Source organism: Macaca fascicularis, chromosome 9, assembly GCF_037993035.2.
Source record: "Macaca fascicularis isolate 582-1 chromosome 9, T2T-MFA8v1.1".
NCBI classification, from domain to species: Eukaryota; Metazoa; Chordata; class Mammalia; order Primates; family Cercopithecidae; genus Macaca; species Macaca fascicularis.
The window spans coordinates 106,817,903-106,838,921 of record NC_088383.1 but is presented as its reverse complement, the minus strand read 5'-3'; the positions used below and the strand labels follow the sequence as shown (position 1 = coordinate 106,838,921).

Genomic DNA, 21,019 nt, shown 5'->3' with positions numbered 1-21,019 from the left:
TCATTAGCCCTTTGCTACTGAGATACAGGAGTAAACAAGACAGATACCACTCTTAGGAGCTAAAAGCCAATGGAGAGCCACACAAGTAAACAGCTGACAGCCACACAGTGTGATCAGGGCCCAGATGGGGGAGGGCAGGGGCTTGGAGACTACAAAGCAGGGGCCCTAAACCAGCATAGGGAGGGTCCTAGAAGGTGCCCTAGAGAAAGTGAGGTCCAAGCCTGGGCCCTGAGGGATGAGGAGGAGTTTGGCAGTCACAGAGAGGGAAGACAGGGTTCTGGTGGGGGCACTGTCTGGACAAAGGAGCACAGATTGGGAGGCGGAGGAGCAGTGGTGCCAAGGGTGGCTGGAAGAGGAAATGACTCCCCTATGCTCTCCACATCCCCACCTGGCCCCACTCCAAACACACAGTGCAGGTGCATAGAAATTCCAGAGTCTTCTCTGCCTGCTGGAAGGACCCTTTGAGATCAGCCTCCTCTTCCTTTTCATCACCCAACAGGCAGTTATGTGCCTCATACACAGCAGTGTCATGCTGGGAGCTGGGGATGTAGGCCAAGTGCCACCCCCACCCCCAGCCTCCACAAGAGGGGCATCCATTCTAGTAAAGGGAGATAGACCACACAGCTGGACAAGATGATTTCGGAACCCTCTGAGCAAGGTGCTCCCTGGAGACTATTCCAGACAGAGTGGTCAGGGAGGGCCTCAGGAGAAAGACTTTGAACTGAGACCTGAAGGATGAGAAGGATCCAGGCCCAGAAAGAGCTGAGGGAAAGGCAGGAGTGAAAAGCGGGAGGCAAGACAAAGGCTTCGTGTGTCGAAGGAGAAGGAGGGAGGCCAGTATGGCCTGGAGATGATGGAGAGTCCATGAGGCCCCTGTAGGGAGTCTGAATTTTGCTCTTAGGGGCCTTAGAAGCTAAACTGGAGAGTGATATGATGTGATTCATGTTTTTAAAGGCTCACTTCAGCTGCTGAATTGCAGAGTGAATTGAAGGGAAGAGGGGAAGACAGGTATTCTGTGAGGAGGCAGCGGCAGAAATCCAGGCAAGAGGTCACGATGGCAGGAAATTGGGTGGTGGCAGAGGAATGAGAAAGAGGTGACAGAGAGAGGTGGACTGGTGGACTGTGGGGAAAAGTGGACAGGCTCTGCTGTGAAATCGCACAGGGGGCAAGAAAGACGGAGGAATCGGGGTCACTCTGATTTCTCCTTGAGCAGCTGATAGATGATGGGGGCATTGATTGAGCTAGAGAAGACAGAACAGAGGGCAAGAGAGGTTTAAGGGCAGGGTAGAATCTGGAGTTCTATTTTGGACATATTAAGCACGAGGTGCATCTTAGACATCCAAGCGGAGCTGTCAAGTAGGTCATGGGTTATTGTATTTGTGAGTCTGGAGCTACAGGGAGAGGCTGTGACTGGAGATAGAACTTTTGGAATCATCCATGCATGAAGAGATCACCTAGAACGATTGTGGTAGATAGAAGAGAGGACCCAGGACCAAGCCTGAGTGCCCCCCAGCATGTAGAGACCAAGTACAGGAGGAGCCAGCCAAGGGAATTGAAGCAGGGAAACTGGAGCTCTGCGAGGAAGACACTTTCCCAAAGCCAGGCAGTGTATGGGCAGGCAGAGCCTGGGCTGGGACTTGCTGCCCCACACCTTCATGGTGAGTGGTTCCCCTCGCCTTGCAGACACCAATGAATGCATCCAGTTCCCATTCGTGTGCCCTCGAGACAAGCCCGTATGTGTCAACACCTATGGAAGCTACAGGTGCCGGACCAACAAGAGGTGCAGTCGGGGCTATGAGCCCAATGAGGATGGCACAGCCTGTGTGGGTGAGTGGGGCCCCAGCCATAGTCCAGTAGCAAAGGGAAGTTGCCTTCCATTGGGGAGCTCTGGGTAGGCCCCAGATCAAGGTCCCCACCCCTTCCTTCTCCTGGCTGGATAGAGTCTCCTTTGACCCACACTGGGTCTCCAGGGAAGACCATGACAGAGGCTTGGAGAAGCCCCATCACTTCTACCATCACCTGAAGGGCCAGGGGATGCTGTGTCCTGGCCTGAGGCTCTCATTCTTCTTACCTTTCCTAAAACAACTGTTCCTACCTTGAAGTCAGCCCATATTTTCATAGCTGGGATATAAACTAACTCCTACTACTCATCTTTGGCTGAATTTCTAAACTGGTAATTTCTTCTTCCCAAACTCCTTCCTCCACCCCCACCCCGTCCCCACCCCCTTTCTCTTTTTCCCATTTTCTATCTCCCTGTCCCATCCTTTTTGCAGCTCAAGTGGCCTTTTTAGGTGGGTATTCTTCCGCCGCCTTTAGAATCTCTGAGCCTCTCTCTCGGGCCTCATATCTTTCTCTAGGCCTTGGACTTTGCCTTCAGTTATATGCACTTTAAATCCCGTCAATAAAGGAAAAAACAAAACAAAACTAACAGCCTTTGTGGAAAACTAAATCTCTCTCCTGCTGCCTGTCTCTCTCTCCCCACGCCCAGTAGATTCTGCTGCGTGCTCCCTCTGAATGGACAACAGGGGTGGCCATCTTTGAAAAGGGAAGGTTGGGATACTGATGCAACCTTAGTTGTTTGTGAAGACTTCCTTTGCATGTTTTCTGAGAAAACAGAAAGGAAAGTCTCCCCATTACCCCATCCAGCCTCCCTCACTCCTTCAGAAGAATCAAGATAGTCTTGTATCCTCCAGTGTCTCGTGAGCTCCTTATTTTGCCCTTAACAAAGATGGCTCCCAGGTGGTTGCTTGCTGGTTGATCTGATAATGTACCATGTGCCTGCTGATTTGGCCTGTGCTGTTTCTGCTTTTTGCCCCTGACTTCCTGTGCTAGAGAAAGCCTTATTGGTGTTGGTGGTGGTGATGGGAAGGAAAAGGGTGGTCCTTTGGGACTCTTGATAAAAATGTTATCATTTGAACTTGCTAAGCCTTCCAGCCTCTTTTATGAAGATATTATGCCAATAAACTCTCTACTAGATATTAGTGCCAAGCTGGTGATAAAAAGGGTCTGTGGCAAGTAGAACTGATTGGAATGCTGAATTAGGAGCAGCCCTTCCACCATGGGATGCTTTGAAAGCAGATCATAACACAAAGCAGGTATCACCCTCAGGCACCAGCAGTGGCTGGTTGTGTACAACACTGTTCACATTTGGGGGACCAGGGTTTGGGCCAAGTGAAGGATGTGTGATGAGTAAGGGGCAGAAATGGAGTATGTACTCTGGGCCTTTTACCTGCAGGAAGTCACTTCTCCATGCTGGGCCTCAGTTTCCCTAATGTAGATGACAAAAGAGTTGGGCTGGTATATCCCTAAGGGCCTTTCCTTTCTAAGACTCCTTAATGTCTGGCTGGACATAGGCATGGCTCATCTCAGTTTACTCTGATTTCTAGAAAGAACCTTGCTGCTTGGTCTCTGCATTCTGCTTGGAAAATATAACACTCCTGTAGCCAGAACACCCTTTGGGAATGATGTAACACCATAGAATATGCTCACAACCAGCCTCGGTAGTGAAGGCTTGTTATAAAACATAGATCTATTCTTCATGGGGAAAAAAAGTCATCCCAGGATATAATAAAATTACACTTAAGAATGCAGGAACCCTTTAAAAAACATATTTAACAAACAAACAAAAAAAAACCCTGCCATTTTCTGATATCATAGTAATACTCCTAATAAATCACAAAATATGAATTCCTTATAGCTAGTGCTGTTTTTACACTCAGAACAGGAGCGTAAATGAAAAGTTTTTAAATGAAAACAGCTACAATTTCCCTGAAAAGCAGACACCAACTTAAAAATCATTCCACTTCTAGAAAGCCCATTCCTGTGTATTGACATAGAATTAAAGATCTGAAAGGGCTCCAGAGATGAGGCTCAGAGAGCTGAAGTATTCAAGGTCACTGTGCCCAAGGTCATGGAGCCCACTGCTCCCCAGGCCAGGGCTGGAGCCCTTTCCCACTACACCATCTTGTCAGAGGGGTAACAGGCAGCTCTGTCACTGTTCAGACTATTCCCTAGTCCTTCTGGAAGCTGCTGCCTTTTAAAAAATGAACAGTGTATCTAAGATAGCGAGATAAGTAAAACCCAAAACCCACAGAGGAATGGTTCCAAATGCAGTGGTAAATGACAAGATAACAGTGCCCATGACTGTCCATACACAACAACACAAGAAATAAGGGACAAGACAACTACAGAGACAGCCTGCCAAGGACACTGGGGGTTCAGGGTGACAGCAGACTTCAGATGATGCCTTATAAATGATAACCATGAATGCCTTTACGTTGAGTTTTATATAACAGGGTATGTCTGCGTCATGTGACCGTGTTGGGTGAGTGGGGTCCAGTGAGTTGCAAAGAGGAATTCTAAGTTCCCACAGCTGATAAGAGCACCACTACAGCACTCAGACTCCAGGATAAGGCTTCCATTTGATTCATTCATGAGTTCAACAAATACGGATTGAGCACCTACAATGTGCCAAATATTTGGCTAGGCTCTAGGCACACAATGGTAAGTGAAAGTAATATTTGTTGAGCCCCTACTATGTGCCTAGTACTGAGCTAGGCTCTAGGCGTATGATGGTAAGTGAAAGTAATATTCGTCAAGCACCTATTATGTGCCAGGTACTGAGCTAGGCTCTAGGTATGTAATGGTAAGTGAAGGTAATGTGGTTGCCACCCCTACACTGCCTTCCCTCCAGCCAGATAGAGGAGCCAAGTGCATGGGATAGAAGTGGGACACCAAAGGGCTTTCTAAAAAGTCGAACTGAATTCTCAGGTTGCTATACCAGAAAGCAAGCTCTCTGCATTCATTCATTTACATATTCATTCAGCAAGCATTTATTGAGAATATCCTGTATGACAAGCACTAGGTTCCTCCCATGAGGAATGTGATAGGGACCCTCTAATGAGGTGGACAAATCCCCTGCCCCCAAGATGCTTGTGTTGCAAGAGATACAAGGCTGAAAGATACAGAGGACAGGTGGATAGTGAACCCACTCAACGTTACCTACTCCCCACCGCCAAAAAAAAAAAAAAAAAACAGAGCCTCCTCATTGAGCTAGCAGTATAGGCTTTTTGAGCAAGTGCCTCAAATTCAATGCATCTACTGGTCTGTGCTATACCAGGCACAGATTTGTGGGTGCAAAGCCACCCCCAAGCTACCCAGGCTCAGCATTCCCGTTCCCCTCTTTCTTCTAATCCCTTTCTCTGAGACCCGTGGGAGCCCAAACCGTTCCGTCCCCTCCTGTGCAGATAAGTCTGTCATTTCCTTGTCCCTTAGCCCCACCCGGGCTCCTGACATCTTTGTTGGCTTACGCTACACTTTAATTTGTAACAAAAATAGCAGATGCCTTTAGGGGCAGTCAAGTAATGAAATGGACCCGGAAGGGATTATGCAAATGGAGGAGCTGGTGCCCCACCTGCCTGCACCAGGCAGCCGCAACTCACTCCAGCAGGAAGGTGGGCCAGTGCTGCCACAACTCCCCATTTTTCAAGAGAAACCAAATAAGAAGAATAATACCATTTTTATTCTGCTCAGGAACTCCCTCTTCACAGGCACGTACGCCTTAAAATGACAATAATAGCTTACATTTAGTGGGCTCGACGTGTCTGGGTTGAATCTAAAGTCTTTACAATAATCAACTCGTCTAACCCTCACAATAATCTCAAGAGGAAGGTGCTGTAATTATCCCAGGTTTACAGATAAGCTAAATGGTTTGTGCAGAGTCACACAGCCCGGACAGACGAAGGCAGGATTGGATCCCAGGAGTCTGGCTGTCTGCTGGCACTCTCAACTACCACTCCCTTCTTCATTTGGGATGGTGAATTGGTTTAAGCAAAAGCCACAGTCACTCATGCTGCCCAGGATCAAGAGCAGGATTAGGAAGGGGAAAATGGAGCCCCTGGAGGCCCAGTGATCTGAAACAGTCCTCCCCACGGTCACGTTCAAGTCTACAAGAAGAGGTGGCAGTGCTCGCTCATGTCGAGAGTACCCTCGCCAGGCAGGCTCGGCCAGCCTTCGCTGAGGCAGAATGGTAAACCAACCACCAGGCCTCTTCAAGCATCTACGTGGTTGCCAACCCTACTCTGGGAAGGTGCCATTCTGAGGGCCAGGAGTTTGATTATGTGTCACTCTGGCTGCTATGGCCCCTCCCAGGGTCTGGGCATCACACCCAGACCAGTGCCACTGAACCTCAGCCCAAGCAGGAACTCCGCTCCAGACTCCAAGAGCCCCATGGAGACAGGAAGATGAGCGCTTCATTTTTGCAGGGAGCCAGCAAAGTTCTTCCAACAGATTCCAGGCTGATACCTCCACCCAGACTTCCAGCCCAGAAGGCAAACCGAGCCCCTCCCTGCCTCCCTGCCTCCCTGTCCCCAGGGCCAGCCTTCTCTGAGGCCAGAATCCCAGCCGCAGGGGCCAGGAACCTGCCAGGGGTTGCTGTTGTGTCTCCGTAGCAACAGGCGCATCCTGGAAGGAAGGAAAAGAACATGGGCTGGTTAACGCCACGGATGACACCAACCCCTCCCACGGTGACTTGTCCTCTAAGGAACTACTGTTGACAGTGAAGTGGTCAAAAAATAGGCCACCAGAGGGAAAATGAGACACAAGAGAGAAGAAAAACATCCTCCAGGAAAGCAGCTAACATTATGCAATGCCTGCCATATGCCAAGAACTTTACATCCATGTCTCCATGAATCCTCACACCCATCCCAGAATATAAATGCTATTAGTCTATTTTATTACCCAAGAAACTGAGGCTCAGAAACAGTAAATTATGCAAAGTCATATAGCTAGCTAAAGTGGCAAGAGCTGTAATTCAAACTCTTGACTAGCTCCAAAGCCTGGGTTCTTAAGCCTTATGCTGTGCAATCTCTAGGTAACTGACACTGAGGAAGTTATTTAACCAGTTGTTCATGTGATGTACAGCGACTGAACACTTACTGTGTGCTGGGTGTTGTTCTAGTGGCTTGGGATATATATCTGTGAACAACACTGACAAAGGTCCCTGCCCTAGCAAGACGTGGCAGGCACTAAACAATACCCAGAATAAGGAAAGTCTGTAGCGTGTTGGAGCATGATACGTGCTATGGAGGGCTGGAGAAGAGTAACATCAAGGCCATCTGGGAGGGCCAGGATGGAGGCGGAATGCCATTTTTAATAGCGGGGTGAGGGCGGGGCTCCCTGAGAAAGAGGCATTGAGCAAAGACTTAAAGTAGGTAAAGTGTCATTGAACCTCAGTTTTCCCATCTACAAGATGGGGATAATACCTCATAAAGTTATTATATTAGACTTGACATGGTGCCTGACACATAGAAAGCCCCCAACAAATTAGAGATATAATTATTATTAAGTGGCCATGTTCAGGATGGAGCCCCGGGCCCATTCAGTGCCAAAGCTCCTGTGCTTCCTGGTGCACCCTGCTGCCAGCCGGGACACCTGCGATGGGAGAGGTGGGGAGGATGGGACCACCTCCGGGGAACTGACAGATTCACCAGAAAAAGATAGCAAATGACCATAAGGGACAGAGCCAGCCTTCCAGGGGCCTGGACTGTGCTGTGTTCAGCTGAATTCTCATGCAGTGCCATTCCCAGAGAGAATAGTCATAAAACAAGGTGAACTGAGCTGGGCAGGCATGGCATGAACTGGGCCACACAGAGCGGAGGTCACCGGGAGCTAGTGAGCTGGCCTGGGAATTTGGCCCTCAACAATCACAGAATCCTAGAGCTTTAAATCCAGGAACAGCTGAGAAGTCATCTAGTCCCATCCTCTCCTTTTCAGACATGGAAACCAAGGCCCAAAAAGAAGCTGTGACTTTCCCAAGGCATCTGCGCCCCTGTCTGGTCCCTTTCCCTGCCTGGGCTGCCGGCTGCTCCTCAAAAGAGCTCAGCACCAGGCTGCTCCCAGCACCCTTCTCCAGAAAGCTCCAAGTGTTCCAGAAGCCCAAGTATATGAACAAGTTCAAGAATAAGAGAGGCAGGGCTTGTCCTTCCTGCTCTGCTGACATGGAAACTGAGTCAGGATACGTGCCCATCAAGTAACAGAAGAACCACACTTAGACCTTAGAACTCAGCTGGGATTAAATACAGACCTGAATGGAGGTCCCGAATGCAGAGACGAGCCTGCTTAGCTGTGAGGAGGAAGGCAGGGTCAGGAGAAGGGTGCGGCAGATGGAGAATCTGTATCACCCGTTCCCAGAATGTCCCGCCCAGAACCTCATGCCCTCTGCCTGTCTGCCAGCAGGAAAGCAGTCTGGGGCCAGAATAATTCCGCTAAAGGTAGCTGGTAGCTGGTTCTCGTTCTTCATGGCCAGCCCCAGAGCAGCCAGGAAGGATCTCATCCCCTAGAGTCATTAAAGCACCCTCCCCACAAATCTAAGGATTAACTTCCCTCCCTCCACCCCAGACCTGGCTGTAGAGCCCCTGGAATAGGAGAAAAGCACATCCTCGTTCCCCAACTGCTTGTGGGGACCATGGCAGAAGGACAAGTTTAGGCCAAAGGAAGGAAAGTGAGCCAGACATACACCCTCTCTACAGTTCAGGTCCCCAGACTCAAGGTTGAGAGCCCTCGAAGGCTGACACAGAGGAAAGAGAGGGAGAAGGAAGCCTGGGGCTGCCCTCGGGGCACCCGGTCATTGGAAAGTCTCAGCGCCTCTTCCCACTGCAGAAGGTGTCTCGCATGTGCCAAAATGCCATGTCTTTTCTTAGAGCGGTGCACAAATCCTATGGCCCTCCCCTCTCCCTTTCACCTGTCCTTAAAGTTTTCCCTTCACACTGAAACTCTGGGATCAAATGGGCTTGAAGGCCACACCCTCCACCCAGGCATTCGGAAGTGGCCTCAAGAAGTTTTTCCATCTCTGAGCCTCAGTTTTTTCATCCACAAAATGGAGGCATGATAAAATCCTCATAGAGTTGTTGTGAGGCTTCATCGAGCCTATAAGGTACTTGCTGCAGTGCCTGACTGAGGAAATGCAGATATTGTCATAAAATCTGTACCAGGACCTTTAACCTCCTGGCTTCACTTCCAGCAATGCCTGACTTTACAACAATCCATAAGCCATTAGCTGGGGCAATATTAGACCTATAAGGATTCTTCCCAACAAGACACATCCATCACTCAGAGTTACAAATGTGGAGTTCATGTGGGGACTGGGATAACACAGCATCTTCCCTTTGAAGAGCTCCAGCCCTATATTAGGTCTGCACTGGGGAGCCCAGGGGCGATCGGTACCCATCCATTCACCTGCCTCTCCAGGGTCTGCGAGCATCCATCTCAAGCCAGGCAGGCCTCTCGCTCATCTCTCATCTATCCGTCATCTCTCTACACCCATCTTCTCTGTATCCATCCACTTAGCCAGCCAGCCAGCCATCCAGCCAGCGATTCACTCACAGTAATTCACTCTCTAGGGCCTGAGGCCCAGATCTCTCAGGTAAAGCATTCAGCACCAGAAGGATTTCCCCACCTCGAAATGGTGTTTGGGGAGTGTCAGGCAGGGCTGACTGGGGTGGGACACACGCTTCCTCCCCTCCTCTCCCAGGATAGGTAGAGGTCATGAGCAGAGTCACAATGTCACAGCCAGGGCAACATCACTGAGAGTTGCTGCCCAGCTCAGGGGGTGGCCTGGGGTCACTCATCCACCCTTTAACTGAGTTATAAGGTGACCACTTGCAGGTGAATTGTATCCTTCAGTGACCACTGCCTGTCTGCATGGTTCTGAGCTGCTTCTCAGTGGCACATTGCCCCACTGGTCTGCAGATGACACATCTGTATATGCTCGCCTCTTCCTGCCAGCCTGAGATGGGCAGAATCTTCCATTCACCTGGCCAGGGCCAGGCCCTGTGACAAGCACTTAGGACAGGAGAGGTGAGAGTGAGGGTGGGGGAGTGAGTAAGACAGGCTCCCTGCCCTTGAGGAGTGTACTGATTAATTGCAGGCAGCAGGGAAAAGGACCCTCGCCATCTCTGAGGTCTTGTAAGCTGTGTGTAAGCTTGTGTGTAATATTTCCCCCGTCTTGGGGACTCACTCAGCTATTCTCAGGTGGTAGCTGGTTCCCAATCACTTTTCCATTACAGAAATCAATAACTTGAATTACTCTAAAATAACTAGCACCTTCATGCCCCTGCAAAGCTAATTTTTCTGGGGATGCATTTGCCCACGAGTTTCTCTCAGGTCTGGAATCTGTCTTCTATCTTTATGAGTCAATCCAGGTAGAACAGAGTCTCTCATCTCCCACATCTCACTCTTGTGGCAGAGTGAGAGTGGGATTTGGAGTCAGAGACTTAGGTTCAAGTCTTTGCTCTGACACTTATTAGCCCTTGTCAAGCTACCTAACCACCTAGAACGTCAGTTTCCTCATCTGTAAAATAAGATTTCAACACCCCAGTGTTCGAGAATTAAATGGAATAATAATGTACATGAATGTTCCTGGCATTTATTAGGGAGTTAGTGAACCCTTGGATAAGTATCTGTTTATTCGATGCCAGAATCTGAAGCCTGCTATAAATCTATATCATGAGGCCATCGTATAATGAGATCCTAGTATCACTTCTGCAATAACAATAATATCTTACATTGGAGAAACAGATGATTATTTATAAATATATGTATTCTCATAATGACAAAGCTGAGACTCAGGAAAGTTAAGTGAATTGCTGGAGGTGGGAAGGGGGGCAGCTGGCACAGCCCTCTGACTCCCTTCACACCTTCCCACTTATTTCCATTGTCCCTGATTCAAGACCCAACGCAGCTCCAGGATCTTGCACACAAAGTTCTGCTGTCCGGCAGATGCTGAAATGACAGGCCCTTTGAATATCCTCTTGGAGGAAGAACTGTGAGCTTGGTGCAGGCTGCCCTCGGCACTGCCAGGAGAATAAATCCTCCTAGAAGTCTCCCGAGAAGGGTCATGCGGAAACCCCCAGAGGCTGGGCTCTGAAAGGAAAGAAAGAAATCGACATTACCAAGCACCTCTTTCATGCCAAGCACATTCACAGCCAGTTTCTCACTGACTCCTCAAAACCAATTGTTCTTAACCTTTTTAGGGGGCTGCATACCCTTTTGAAAATCTGCTGAAAGCTGTAGATTCTCTCTTCAGATAACGGCACATGAATGCAGTCGGGTCGAGGTTAAGAACTCCTGGTGTGAACCTGGGCTGTTTTCAGATTTTCTTAGGCATCAGGGACCTTCCCTTTTGGAGGCCCCAACCTCCACAGAGCAGTGGGGTCTTACATTTTCACACACACACACACACACACACACACACACACACACGTAACATAGAGTTGCAGTTGTCTGTTTGGCATATGTGTTACATTTCCAGATATTTAACAAAATATTAATTTCAAGTCTGTCCTTTCTTTTCCTATTTTGTAGCCAATAGGCTTTTTTGGGTGAATTTTATTGAAATATATCACTGGTACAGACAAATAACGCAGCTCCTAAGTGTACAGCTCAGTGAATTCTCATGAAGTGAGCACCCCTGTGTAACTGGCACTCTGGTCAAGAAACAGAACATCCTGAGCTCCCAGATGCCCCCCAGGTCCCCATCCATTTGCTACCCCCCCACCCAGGGTAATCTTGATCCTGACTCCCAATCAAAGGCTAGTTTGGCCTGTCTTTGAGTTTCCTGTAAGGGCAGTCACATGGTACATACTCATTTTTGTCTGACTGCTTCTGTGGAACCATAAACTTCTTATCCAGGTCTCAGGCATTTTCAGAGGTGTATTAAAGGCTTATAGGCTACAGGTACTGTCAAAACCAGGGATTGTCAGCCTTACCTTCACGTTAGAATCACCAGGGAAACTCTTTAGAATCCTGACACCCAAGCTGTCCCCCAAAATAATTAAATCAGAATCTCTGAGGATAGGATCAGGCATTGGTCATTTTTCATGCTCCCGGGTGACACCCATTGCCACCAAGGTTGAACACCTCGAGTCTAAACAACTCTGGAGGTATTAGTCTCCCTATTTTACAACTGGGGAAACTGAGGCTCCAAGAGTCTTCATGTGTTAATGTCATGCAGCCAGAGCTCAAATTCAGATCTGATGTGGAGTGGTGTCTGTCTTGCCTTATCCCTGGGTGAATAGTAAAGCCCAAACCCGGTGGTGATGCCTGGTCCCCCCTCATTGTGAGTCCTTCTAGAGGTGTGGAGAGGGATGTGGAGTTTCCCAGGCTACTGGTGCCGTGAAGACAGCCCAGGGGCTGGCCCTAGGGAGAAAGTTGCCGGACTCCACCTTTGCCCTGCACCTCTGGAAGCCACAGAAAAGTCTCTGCGAGTGGCAGTGGCTGCCAGCTGGGCAGCCGTGGGGGACGTGTCACAACAGCCATAGTTCTTTCTGCCTCCACCTTTGGTTCCCTGAGTGCAGTGCACAATTCTGCCACTCAGTGGCACCTCGAGCTTCTGTAAACCCTGTAGTTTCACACACAGCCCGCCTGTGGCCAAAGGAAGGAAGCCAGACAGCAGGGTGCTGGCACAGGGAGAGGAGCGTGTGCAGCAGGAGCTTCCTGGGGCATGCCTGGGTGGCTGGGACCTCACTTGGGACCTGGGGGACAGTTTGTCTGAGGCTGGAGCTGCTCCTGGGTCTTGACAGGGCCTGTCCCTGGCTGGCAAGGTGGGTGCAGGGATATGGCTACAGCCAGACCGCAGAGAGGCCACTGCCTGTAACTAAGCCAGCAGAGAGAGACCACACCTCCCCAGGCCCACAGTGAGTCGGGTCCCCCACTACCCTTCACCGGGCTGCCACTGGGTCCCGCATGCCTGCGAGCACAGCCCATGCACACGCCCATGATGCCCTGGAAGTGGAGGTGCCAGCCCTGCCTCAAAGCCCAGGCATAGCTCCAAGTCCTTCCCTGGGAATCTGCCTGATCCTAATCCCAGGATGGCTGAGGCCCTCAAGCTGCTAAAGGGTCTCTGAGGCTGGGTCTGTCTTCTGCCCTGCAGTTTGGAGTCAGATTGCCTAGATTCGAAGCCAAGATCTGCAACTTCCCAGTTACTTAACTTCCATGAGCCTCAGTTTCCCCATATGTAAAATGGGAAATAAGAATCCATGCCATGGAGGGTTGCTGTGAGGATGGAATGACTAATTATATAGAGAGTCTTAGCCTAGTGCCAGGCACACAGGAAGTGCTAAATAAACATCAGCTACTATTATTATGATAATTACCATTTGAAAATGGAAGGGTCGAATGCCTGTCAGTCAGATAAGCACCTGGATTTGGTTTTACCCATTTAGTAAATCCTCATCCCTTCCCAGGACCTCCTCTCTCGAAGAGCTGAGCTTGGGTTCAAATCTGGCCTCGGGGTAGAGCAAACTTCCTAGCCCAAAACAGAATGAACCCGCCCTCATGTGAGAGAACACCCTCACTTGTGGCAACCCACACACGGCCCAGGTACCAGCAGAGGGAGTGAGTCTAGGCTGCGCACAGCTCAGGCAAGCACCAAGCTGCCCTAAAGGGGGTAAGAACAAACATGAGACTCACCCAGAGGGGACTGCCCAGCTCCCACCCAAGAGGCTGGAGCCATTGTCCCCACAGTCTGATGAGCTCCTCTCCGGGAACAGACCTGAGTGTGTGACCCCAGTCTCCCTGCAGCCTCGGGCAGCTTCCCATCTGGGTGCCATCCCTGTGGTATCAGAGTGGGCACTGAGTCAGGAGACGTGGGTTCCAAGCTTGGACCCTGTCATCAGCAACCAGCTGTGTGGCCTGGGGCAAGTCACCCACCCTCTCTGGACCTCTGTGACAGGATTCAAGTGATCTTTAAATCCCCTCCCAGCTCTAACGTATGGCTATAGCAAAGTATCTGGCACATAGTAGGTGCTCAATAAATTATAAAATTCAAGACACAACTCCGCTAGGTTCCAACATCCAGCTACTTTCTCCACACCTGATCTTAGCCAAAAGGCCGAGAAGTGATCATCCAGCTACTTTCTCATCTTCAGTACTGAGTGACCTGTGTGATCCAGCTCCCAGCAGGACCCAACCCAGGGGAAGAGCTCAAGAAATGAGCATTTATTGATATCATTGATTACTTTTGGCCTGGCTTTCAGTCCCACCTGTTCCCCCACCCAAGGCTACAGGTGCCCCAAAGACTCCAGATTAGAGGCGCTGAAGTGTCTGCCTCCCCAGTAGACTATAAGCTCCAAAAAGGGTTCATCCTGCTCCCCATGTCAGGTCCGGTTCAGGCAGCCGAGTATCCCCTCATGTGGTCCTGGGGCATAGAACAGACCCTCCATTGTCATGGGGCAGAGAAAGCATCACAGAGCCTCATGCTGGGCAAGTTCTTTTATTGGAAAAAGAAAAAATAAAAGGACATGGCACTGCCTGTGCCCAGCCCTCCCATGGGAGATGCACAGGTCGGACACAATTCCCAGCCCCACAGGGGCCCAGGGTGGACATAGGCTGTGGCCAGGGGCTGCAGTGGAGCCCACTGAACTGCAGCTCTCCAGGGGGATCCTTGGACCAGGACTCATGTGGGCCCAGGACTTCCTGAGGCTGCACGGACTAGGCGGACTCTCTCTGCTCTCTGGGTAGGCCCTTGTTTCCCACATGCTGCTCCCATGTCTGGTAGAAAAGCAGGGCTCTCTTTGGTTCCAGAGAGCTACCTGCAGTGGCTGGTCTTGCACATCCACTTTTAGCACCTCCCGCCAACTGAGGTAGGCAGCCCCCTTCATTTCATCTTTGGGATACCAGCCCCAGGGGCTGCTCCCATCCCACCTGCTCCCCTGGCATCACTGGCTGGACATCTCCTTTCCTTGCAAGGAGGGAGTTTGCCTTTCCCCTGCAGGCTGCTGGCACCTTCTAGGTCCACGGAAACCTCACCTACCAAGCCTTAAAGAGCCCCAGCCCCCGGGCAGGCTGAACACACAGTGTCTGTAGCCCCATTGTCTTGTCATGGGGAGCTGAAAGGGGGCACCAAAGGCCACCAAGGTTTGGCTCTTCTCTCCTAGAACCCCAGCTTCTCTTCCACTAGAATGTATGCAGTAGAGTACGTTCCCTGGTAGCCCTAGGGGAGGGGCAAGGGGCTTTTGGACATTTATTTACAGGGGGCCAGGCTGGGCCCACTCAGGGAAGAAGTCACGGACCCTCAGGTAGTGAAGACAGCAGGATGCAGAGAAGCAGTCATTGGCCTAGCAGCCAAGGGGAACACACAAACACACTCACACACACATGCACTCACCTGCATACACACACACACTCATACACATGAACAATCATACATACATGCTTTTGCACATGTGCTCATGTACATGTATGCACTCACACTCATATAAAGGCACACTTGTGCATGCATGTGTGCCCATGTATTCATACACACACAGGTGTGCTTACAAATGCACCCACATTCATACATTTGTGCACTGATGCACACACAGGCGCTCACACACAGGCATGCTAACACACGCATACTCACACATTTATGCACACTGCACTTACACACATGTGCACTCACACATACATTCACATGTGCATACATACAGGTTCTAATCTCAGGAAACTGGCTCCAGTTCAGGAGGTTCGGGCCCCGTATGGCTATGTCTCTCCGCAAAGTTTCTCCAGACTCCCATATTACCTCCCAGAGCCCCAGGATGTGTGCCCCTCAACCAGCACCTGGCAGCCTGCAAAGTCTCAAAGTTGGATGCTTCTGGCAAGGCCGTGCTGGCCTCCAGCTCTGGCTGCAGGACAGGAAAGCCATAGGTCTAGAAGAGGTCAGGAGTGGGCTGAACAGCTTCCAACCACGGCACTCGTCTCCCCACACCTTCAATTTGGTGGAGGCAGGATCATAGACAGGCCGGGGCCCTGCAGGGCCATGAGAAGGAGCAGATACTGGGAGACAGCCACAGGACACGGGGCCCAAGAGAGAGAGTCCTGGTGGACATGTGTTTGGGGATGAGGGGTCATGCAGTGTGGGAGTCCTCTGTGTGGCAGACCTGGGCCCCTCTCGTGGGGTTGGGAGAGGGGCTGTGGAAGAGAGGGGCCGCCTAGGTTGTGTTCTCCCCACCCCAGCCTTCCTAGGAAGATCTGTCTCTGTGTGGCCCAGACCAGCCCCATCAGGAAGGGAAAGCCCCCAGGTCAGGAAATGGACTGATCCAGCTGGGGGTGAGGGATAGGGGTCATAGGTTGATGGCCCACAGGAAATATGAGGCCCGTCACCCTCCCTCCCACCCCGGGCAGCAGGGTGGGCCCAGAGAATGACTCAGAAGCGGGTGCTCTGGTAGCGCAGCCGCCGCAGGTCTGCGAGGCCCTCACTCCGGCCATACACCTCCCTACAGGGACTCTCGGCCAGTCACCGGGCCCCCGCCCCACCACCCCCACCGCTGCTGCTGCCACTGCCACTGCTGCTGCCGCTGCTGGAGCTGCCACTGCTGCACCGGTCCTCGTAGATGGAGATCTCAATCTGGGGTCGGCGGTTAAGGAGAACTGCGAGCCCAGCTGCTGAGCAGGGGTCGGACATGAACCAGTGGATGGAGTCCGGCAAAGGAGTGGGAAAGTGGGCTTGTGCTGCTGCCTAGACAGTAGGGATGTAGAGGCCTGGGAGCTAGACCCTCCCCAAGCCCATCCATGCACATTACTTAGCTAACAGTTAGGGAGACTTGTGAGGCCAAGCCCTATGCTGGGCACACAGCCGTGATCACAGCAGACAGGGTGGCTGCCCTGATGGAGCTTACATTCCAGTGGGTCTAATGACCATATCTTAGGACACAGATGTGCCCAGGAAGGTTACTGCACAGGAAGTATGAGGACTTTGGTGTCCCGAGTTTAAATCCTGACTCAGGCACTCACAAAGCTATGTGACCTTACACCAGTCACTTAACTTGTTAGTCATCCATTATCGCATCTGCAAAATGGGGATTAAAATAGAATCTAGGGGTTAGTGTGGAGATTAGATGAAATGTATGTAAGGCACTTAGCACAAAACCTGGCACATAGCAAAGGCTCAATAAAAACAAGTGCCTCTCACTGGGCTTTGTCAACACATGATTCTGGGTGTTTGTGGTTTTTTGACTCTGTTTCTCCTCAGTTTTCCAGTAAACTTTATTTTTTAGCAATTCTACTCGTGTTGTTGCAGCCTGGGGGGAGGGATGTGTGCACACCCAGATCACACTATTCCAAGTGGAGGTGGAGTCAGCAGAACCATGCCCCACCCCCTGTCCAGCCTCTCACCAGGACTGAGAACTTGGGGGAGTCTCCTCATCCTAGACCTCACGTCTCTCATCTGCGAAAGGAGGACAATGGGACCTGCCACGGGAAATTCCATGAGGACCGCATGAGACCGAGGACCTGTAAATGAATGTGGTGATTTGCATATTCCTGGAGGGGTCTTTGCAGTTAAGGGTGAGCCTGGGCGCAATTCCTGGCTCCCACATTCACCAGCTGCACGACTCTGAGCAGGTTGCTGGGAATAATCAGAGCAACCCACCTGGTAAGATTGTTATGAGAAGTACATGAATTCATATTTTCAAATCACTTCACATGATAGCTGGCATATTCTAAGCACTGATTACATGCAGCCCAACAAGTGCAAACCCTGAAACTCACAAAGCCTCCAATAACTTATGGTGGCGGAGGAGGGCTGAGGACCACTGATGTGGGGAATCCTGGGAAAACCTGAGTGGAGGCCCCTAAGGTGGCCCCGTTTCCTGGCAGCCTCACCGGGATCTCTACCGGTTGGCAGTCCTATGCCCTCACACAGAACAGCCCGGAAGGATACAACCCTCATCCCACGCTCCACGGGGTCTGTGAGTAGGAGGCCTCGAGGCGCAAAGATCTTCTCATTCTGCTCCTGGATGTAGCGGGAAATCTTCTTGAGAACCTGCAAAAAGAGGAGCCAGACAAGGATGAGCGTGCCGCAGGGCAGCCCTGAGGGAGGGGACGCACGGTGGGGCGGGAGGGGCCACCTTCTCGTAGTGGGTCTCCATGCAGAGGAAGATGAAGTAGGCCGTGGCGCAGGCCAGGCAGCCCTCAAGATAGGAGCTGCCCCCAATCTTCTCAGCCTCTGCATAAAAGCCGTTGAGGGTCTTCACAGTCTCTTCAAAGAGCTGCCGCTCGATCTGGAGGGAGAGAGGGACAGAGCCAGGCTGTGGTTAGCCTCCCTGGAGTGCGCACAGTCACAGGTGGGGCAGGGGGTGACAATGGTGGGGCCATGTAGATGGGGGAGATGACACTGGCACACAGGTAAGACCAAAGAGGCTGCACGCAGAGCAGAAAGAGCACTGGCCTGGGAGTCAGGAGACTGGGGGGCCAGTCCAGACATGGCCATCAACTAACGGGCTGCGTGACCTTGAACTTACAGCTTAACCATCTAGGCCTCAGTTTCCTCATCTATAAAATGGGAATAAGAATGGCTGCTTGTCCTCCCTTAGAAACAGGAAACTCCCATGATATCCTAGATGTTTTCTGCAGAAGATCAGAACAACTTTTCTAGTGATTTTGACACGTCCCATCTTGCTGGTTGTGAGAGAGCTCAGGACTAAATTCATAGGGGCTCTCCATGTTTGGATGGGACTGCATGAGACTGCTTCAGTGAGACCAGGAAGGGGCATTTCTAGCTCAGAGGTCACCCACAACACCACAGCCCTGTGTGTTTGGACACCTAAGAAGCTGTCCTGCCCGTATCCATAACAGGAATAGCTAATATGTATTAAGTACTTTCTATGTGCCAGGAAATGCACTCTTTCATTTAACCCTCATAACAATTCTGTCAGAAAAGTACTACTGTCATCCCCATTTTACAGGTGAGGACTGCTCTGTGGGCCTAAGACCACACAGACCACGAACTGCTCTGTGGTTCCAGCTGCCACCATCTCTGGCCCCTTCACCGGCCTCCCTGCCCCTGCTCCTGCCCTAACTTCCTGTTAAAGTCAGATTACGTCACAGCTGTGATCAAGAGCTCCCACAATCTTCCCATCTCTCTGCAAGTAAAATCCAAGAAGTCCTTACAATGCCCGCTAGGCCCTCCATGGCCTGACCCTGCTACCCCTGGGCCCGTCTCCTCTCCTCCTCACTCAGTACACCTGCTTCTTGAAATTGCCTCAGGCCCTTTGTGTCTGTCTCCTCAGCTGCCACACTTTCCCCTGCAGGCTGCCATGACACCCTTAACACCCACGGGTCTCACCTTATTCAACAGCCTCCCCCTGTGCCCAGGATCATTCACCTCTCCCCAGCACACCCAAACCGCCTAACATCCTCCCCTTATTCTTCTAGTATTTGTTATCTCCTGAGCGAGGTATATTTACAGTTGGCCCTGGAACAACATGGGTCTGAACTGTGTGGGTCCATTTATATGTGAATTTTCTTCTGCCTCTGCCACCCCTGGGACAGCAAGATCAACCTGTCCTCTTCCTCCTCTTCCTCAGCCTACCCAATATGAAGATGACGAGGATGAAGACCTTTTTGATGATCCACTTCCAGTTAATAAGTAGTCAATATATTTTCTTCTCCTTATGATTTCCTTAACATTTTTTCTCTAGCTTACTTTATTATAAGAATACAGCATATAATATACATAACATGCAAAATGTGTGTTAATAAACTGTTTGTGTTATCAGAAGGCTCCCAGTCAACAGTAGGCTACTAGTAGTTAAGTTTGTAGAAAGCCAAAGGTTATATCCAGATTTTTGACTGTGCAGGGGATGGGCACCCCTAATCCCGTGTTGTGCAAGGGTCAACTGTATTTGCTTGCTTTTTTATTTTCTACACCATCTAATAAAAATAAATGCCATGAGTTCACTCCTGTATCTCTAGAGCCTAATACATACTCAATAAATATTTAGTGAATGCTAAGTGCTCAATAAATACGTAGTGACTGCTAAGAGAACTTGTCCAAGGTTACAGCTCTGACCCCAGTCTGTGCTTTTCACTGTGTAACACCAGACATCCGGGAAGGTCACATTCCAAACTCAGCAGGTGTCAAAGTGTCAACATTGTAGCCCTATTTTTCACATTCTTTACAGTAGCTTCTTCCCCACACATGCAGCAGGACCAGAACTGCTGATCACACAGTTTAGGGACCTCCCTGCCTCTCTAGGACAAAAGTTTTGTCCAAGAATAGTTAGAAGCTTAGGATTTCCCCCTACACAGACCTGGGGAGAACTCAGAGAGAAAATCCTACGAAAATCCTGCCCATCTAGTCCATGCCACAAGCCCTGCTGCTCCACCCTGGGGGTCACCCCGCTTTACAGGACAAGCATGCCAAGATGAGAAAGAGACCCACATTCTCTCCAAAAGCTGGCTCGGGGTCCTATCAGTACAGACCATCCCTGCCCCCACTTCCCAAACCCATTCAGATCTGCTGGGCTGCTGAATGAAAGGTCGGGATCTGCCTTCTGGCTTCCGCAATCCCAGGCCCACTCTAGGGCAGCCTAGGATGAAAGCTGTGGACACTCCTGGACCAGAAGCAAAACTCAGCAGCTGATGCCTCACAGCAATCTGAGGTCCATGAGTCACCCAACTAGCTGAGTCTAGAGGCAGAGGCTGTGGGCAGAGCCCTTGGCTGACTGCCTTTTATGCCACCCAGCAGACTGTGGGATGGTGCATCCGGCTCTCCCCTTTGCCCGAGGCAGGGAGAAGGGAAAAGCAGCCTGCAGTTCTTCCTTTAAGTCTCTAAGCTTTTCCTGCAAGACTGTGATCACAAAGGCATCCAGTTTGATCTGTACTCATGAAAGATGCAATTGTGTCAGCAAGAAAATAAGAGTCCTGTGAAAAAGCAGAGAGGCAGGGCACTTAAGCCCGTCTGGTACTTACTAACTCCCGTAAGTCACTTCTTTCTGGCCCTCAGTTTCCTCTGCTAAATGAGAGGGATGGACTAGTGTGGAGCTTCTCAAAATTTCATGCATATCTGAAAAACCCAAGGAATAGATTAAAACCCAGATTCGGATTCAGTGATCCAGGGAGGGACCCGAGAGTCTGCATTTCTATCAAGCTCCCAGGTAATGTTGATATTGTTGATCCACAGGCCACAGTTTTAGTAACAAAGGCTTCACGGTTCTCAGCTCCAGCTGCACACTTAAATTATCTGAGCAGTCTTTAAACCCTA

At 50.5% G+C, this 21,019-nt stretch overlaps 1 protein-coding gene and 1 pseudogene across 2 annotated transcripts in view; one reads left to right on the top strand and one right to left on the bottom strand.

The window, feature by feature from the left end:
• CRTAC1 (cartilage acidic protein 1) overlaps positions 1-16,962 on the top strand; it is a 165,400-nt gene extending 148,438 nt beyond the window's left edge. Inside the window, exons 14-15 of one of the 2 annotated variants that reach the window (XM_045361318.3) lie at positions 1,684-1,827; positions 16,257-16,962. In XM_045361318.3, the coding sequence (XP_045217253.1) occupies positions 1,684-1,827; positions 16,257-16,423 (311 nt within the window). In that variant the 3' untranslated portion in view covers positions 16,424-16,962. Of the gene's footprint in view, positions 1-1,683; positions 1,828-2,273; positions 2,425-16,256 lie in introns of those variants that run through there. The other variant, XM_045361322.3, reaches the window with a different exon arrangement.
• LOC107130874 (uncharacterized) lies at positions 11,839-12,917 on the bottom strand (annotated as a pseudogene).
• Positions 16,963-21,019: the final 4,057 nt, after the last annotated feature.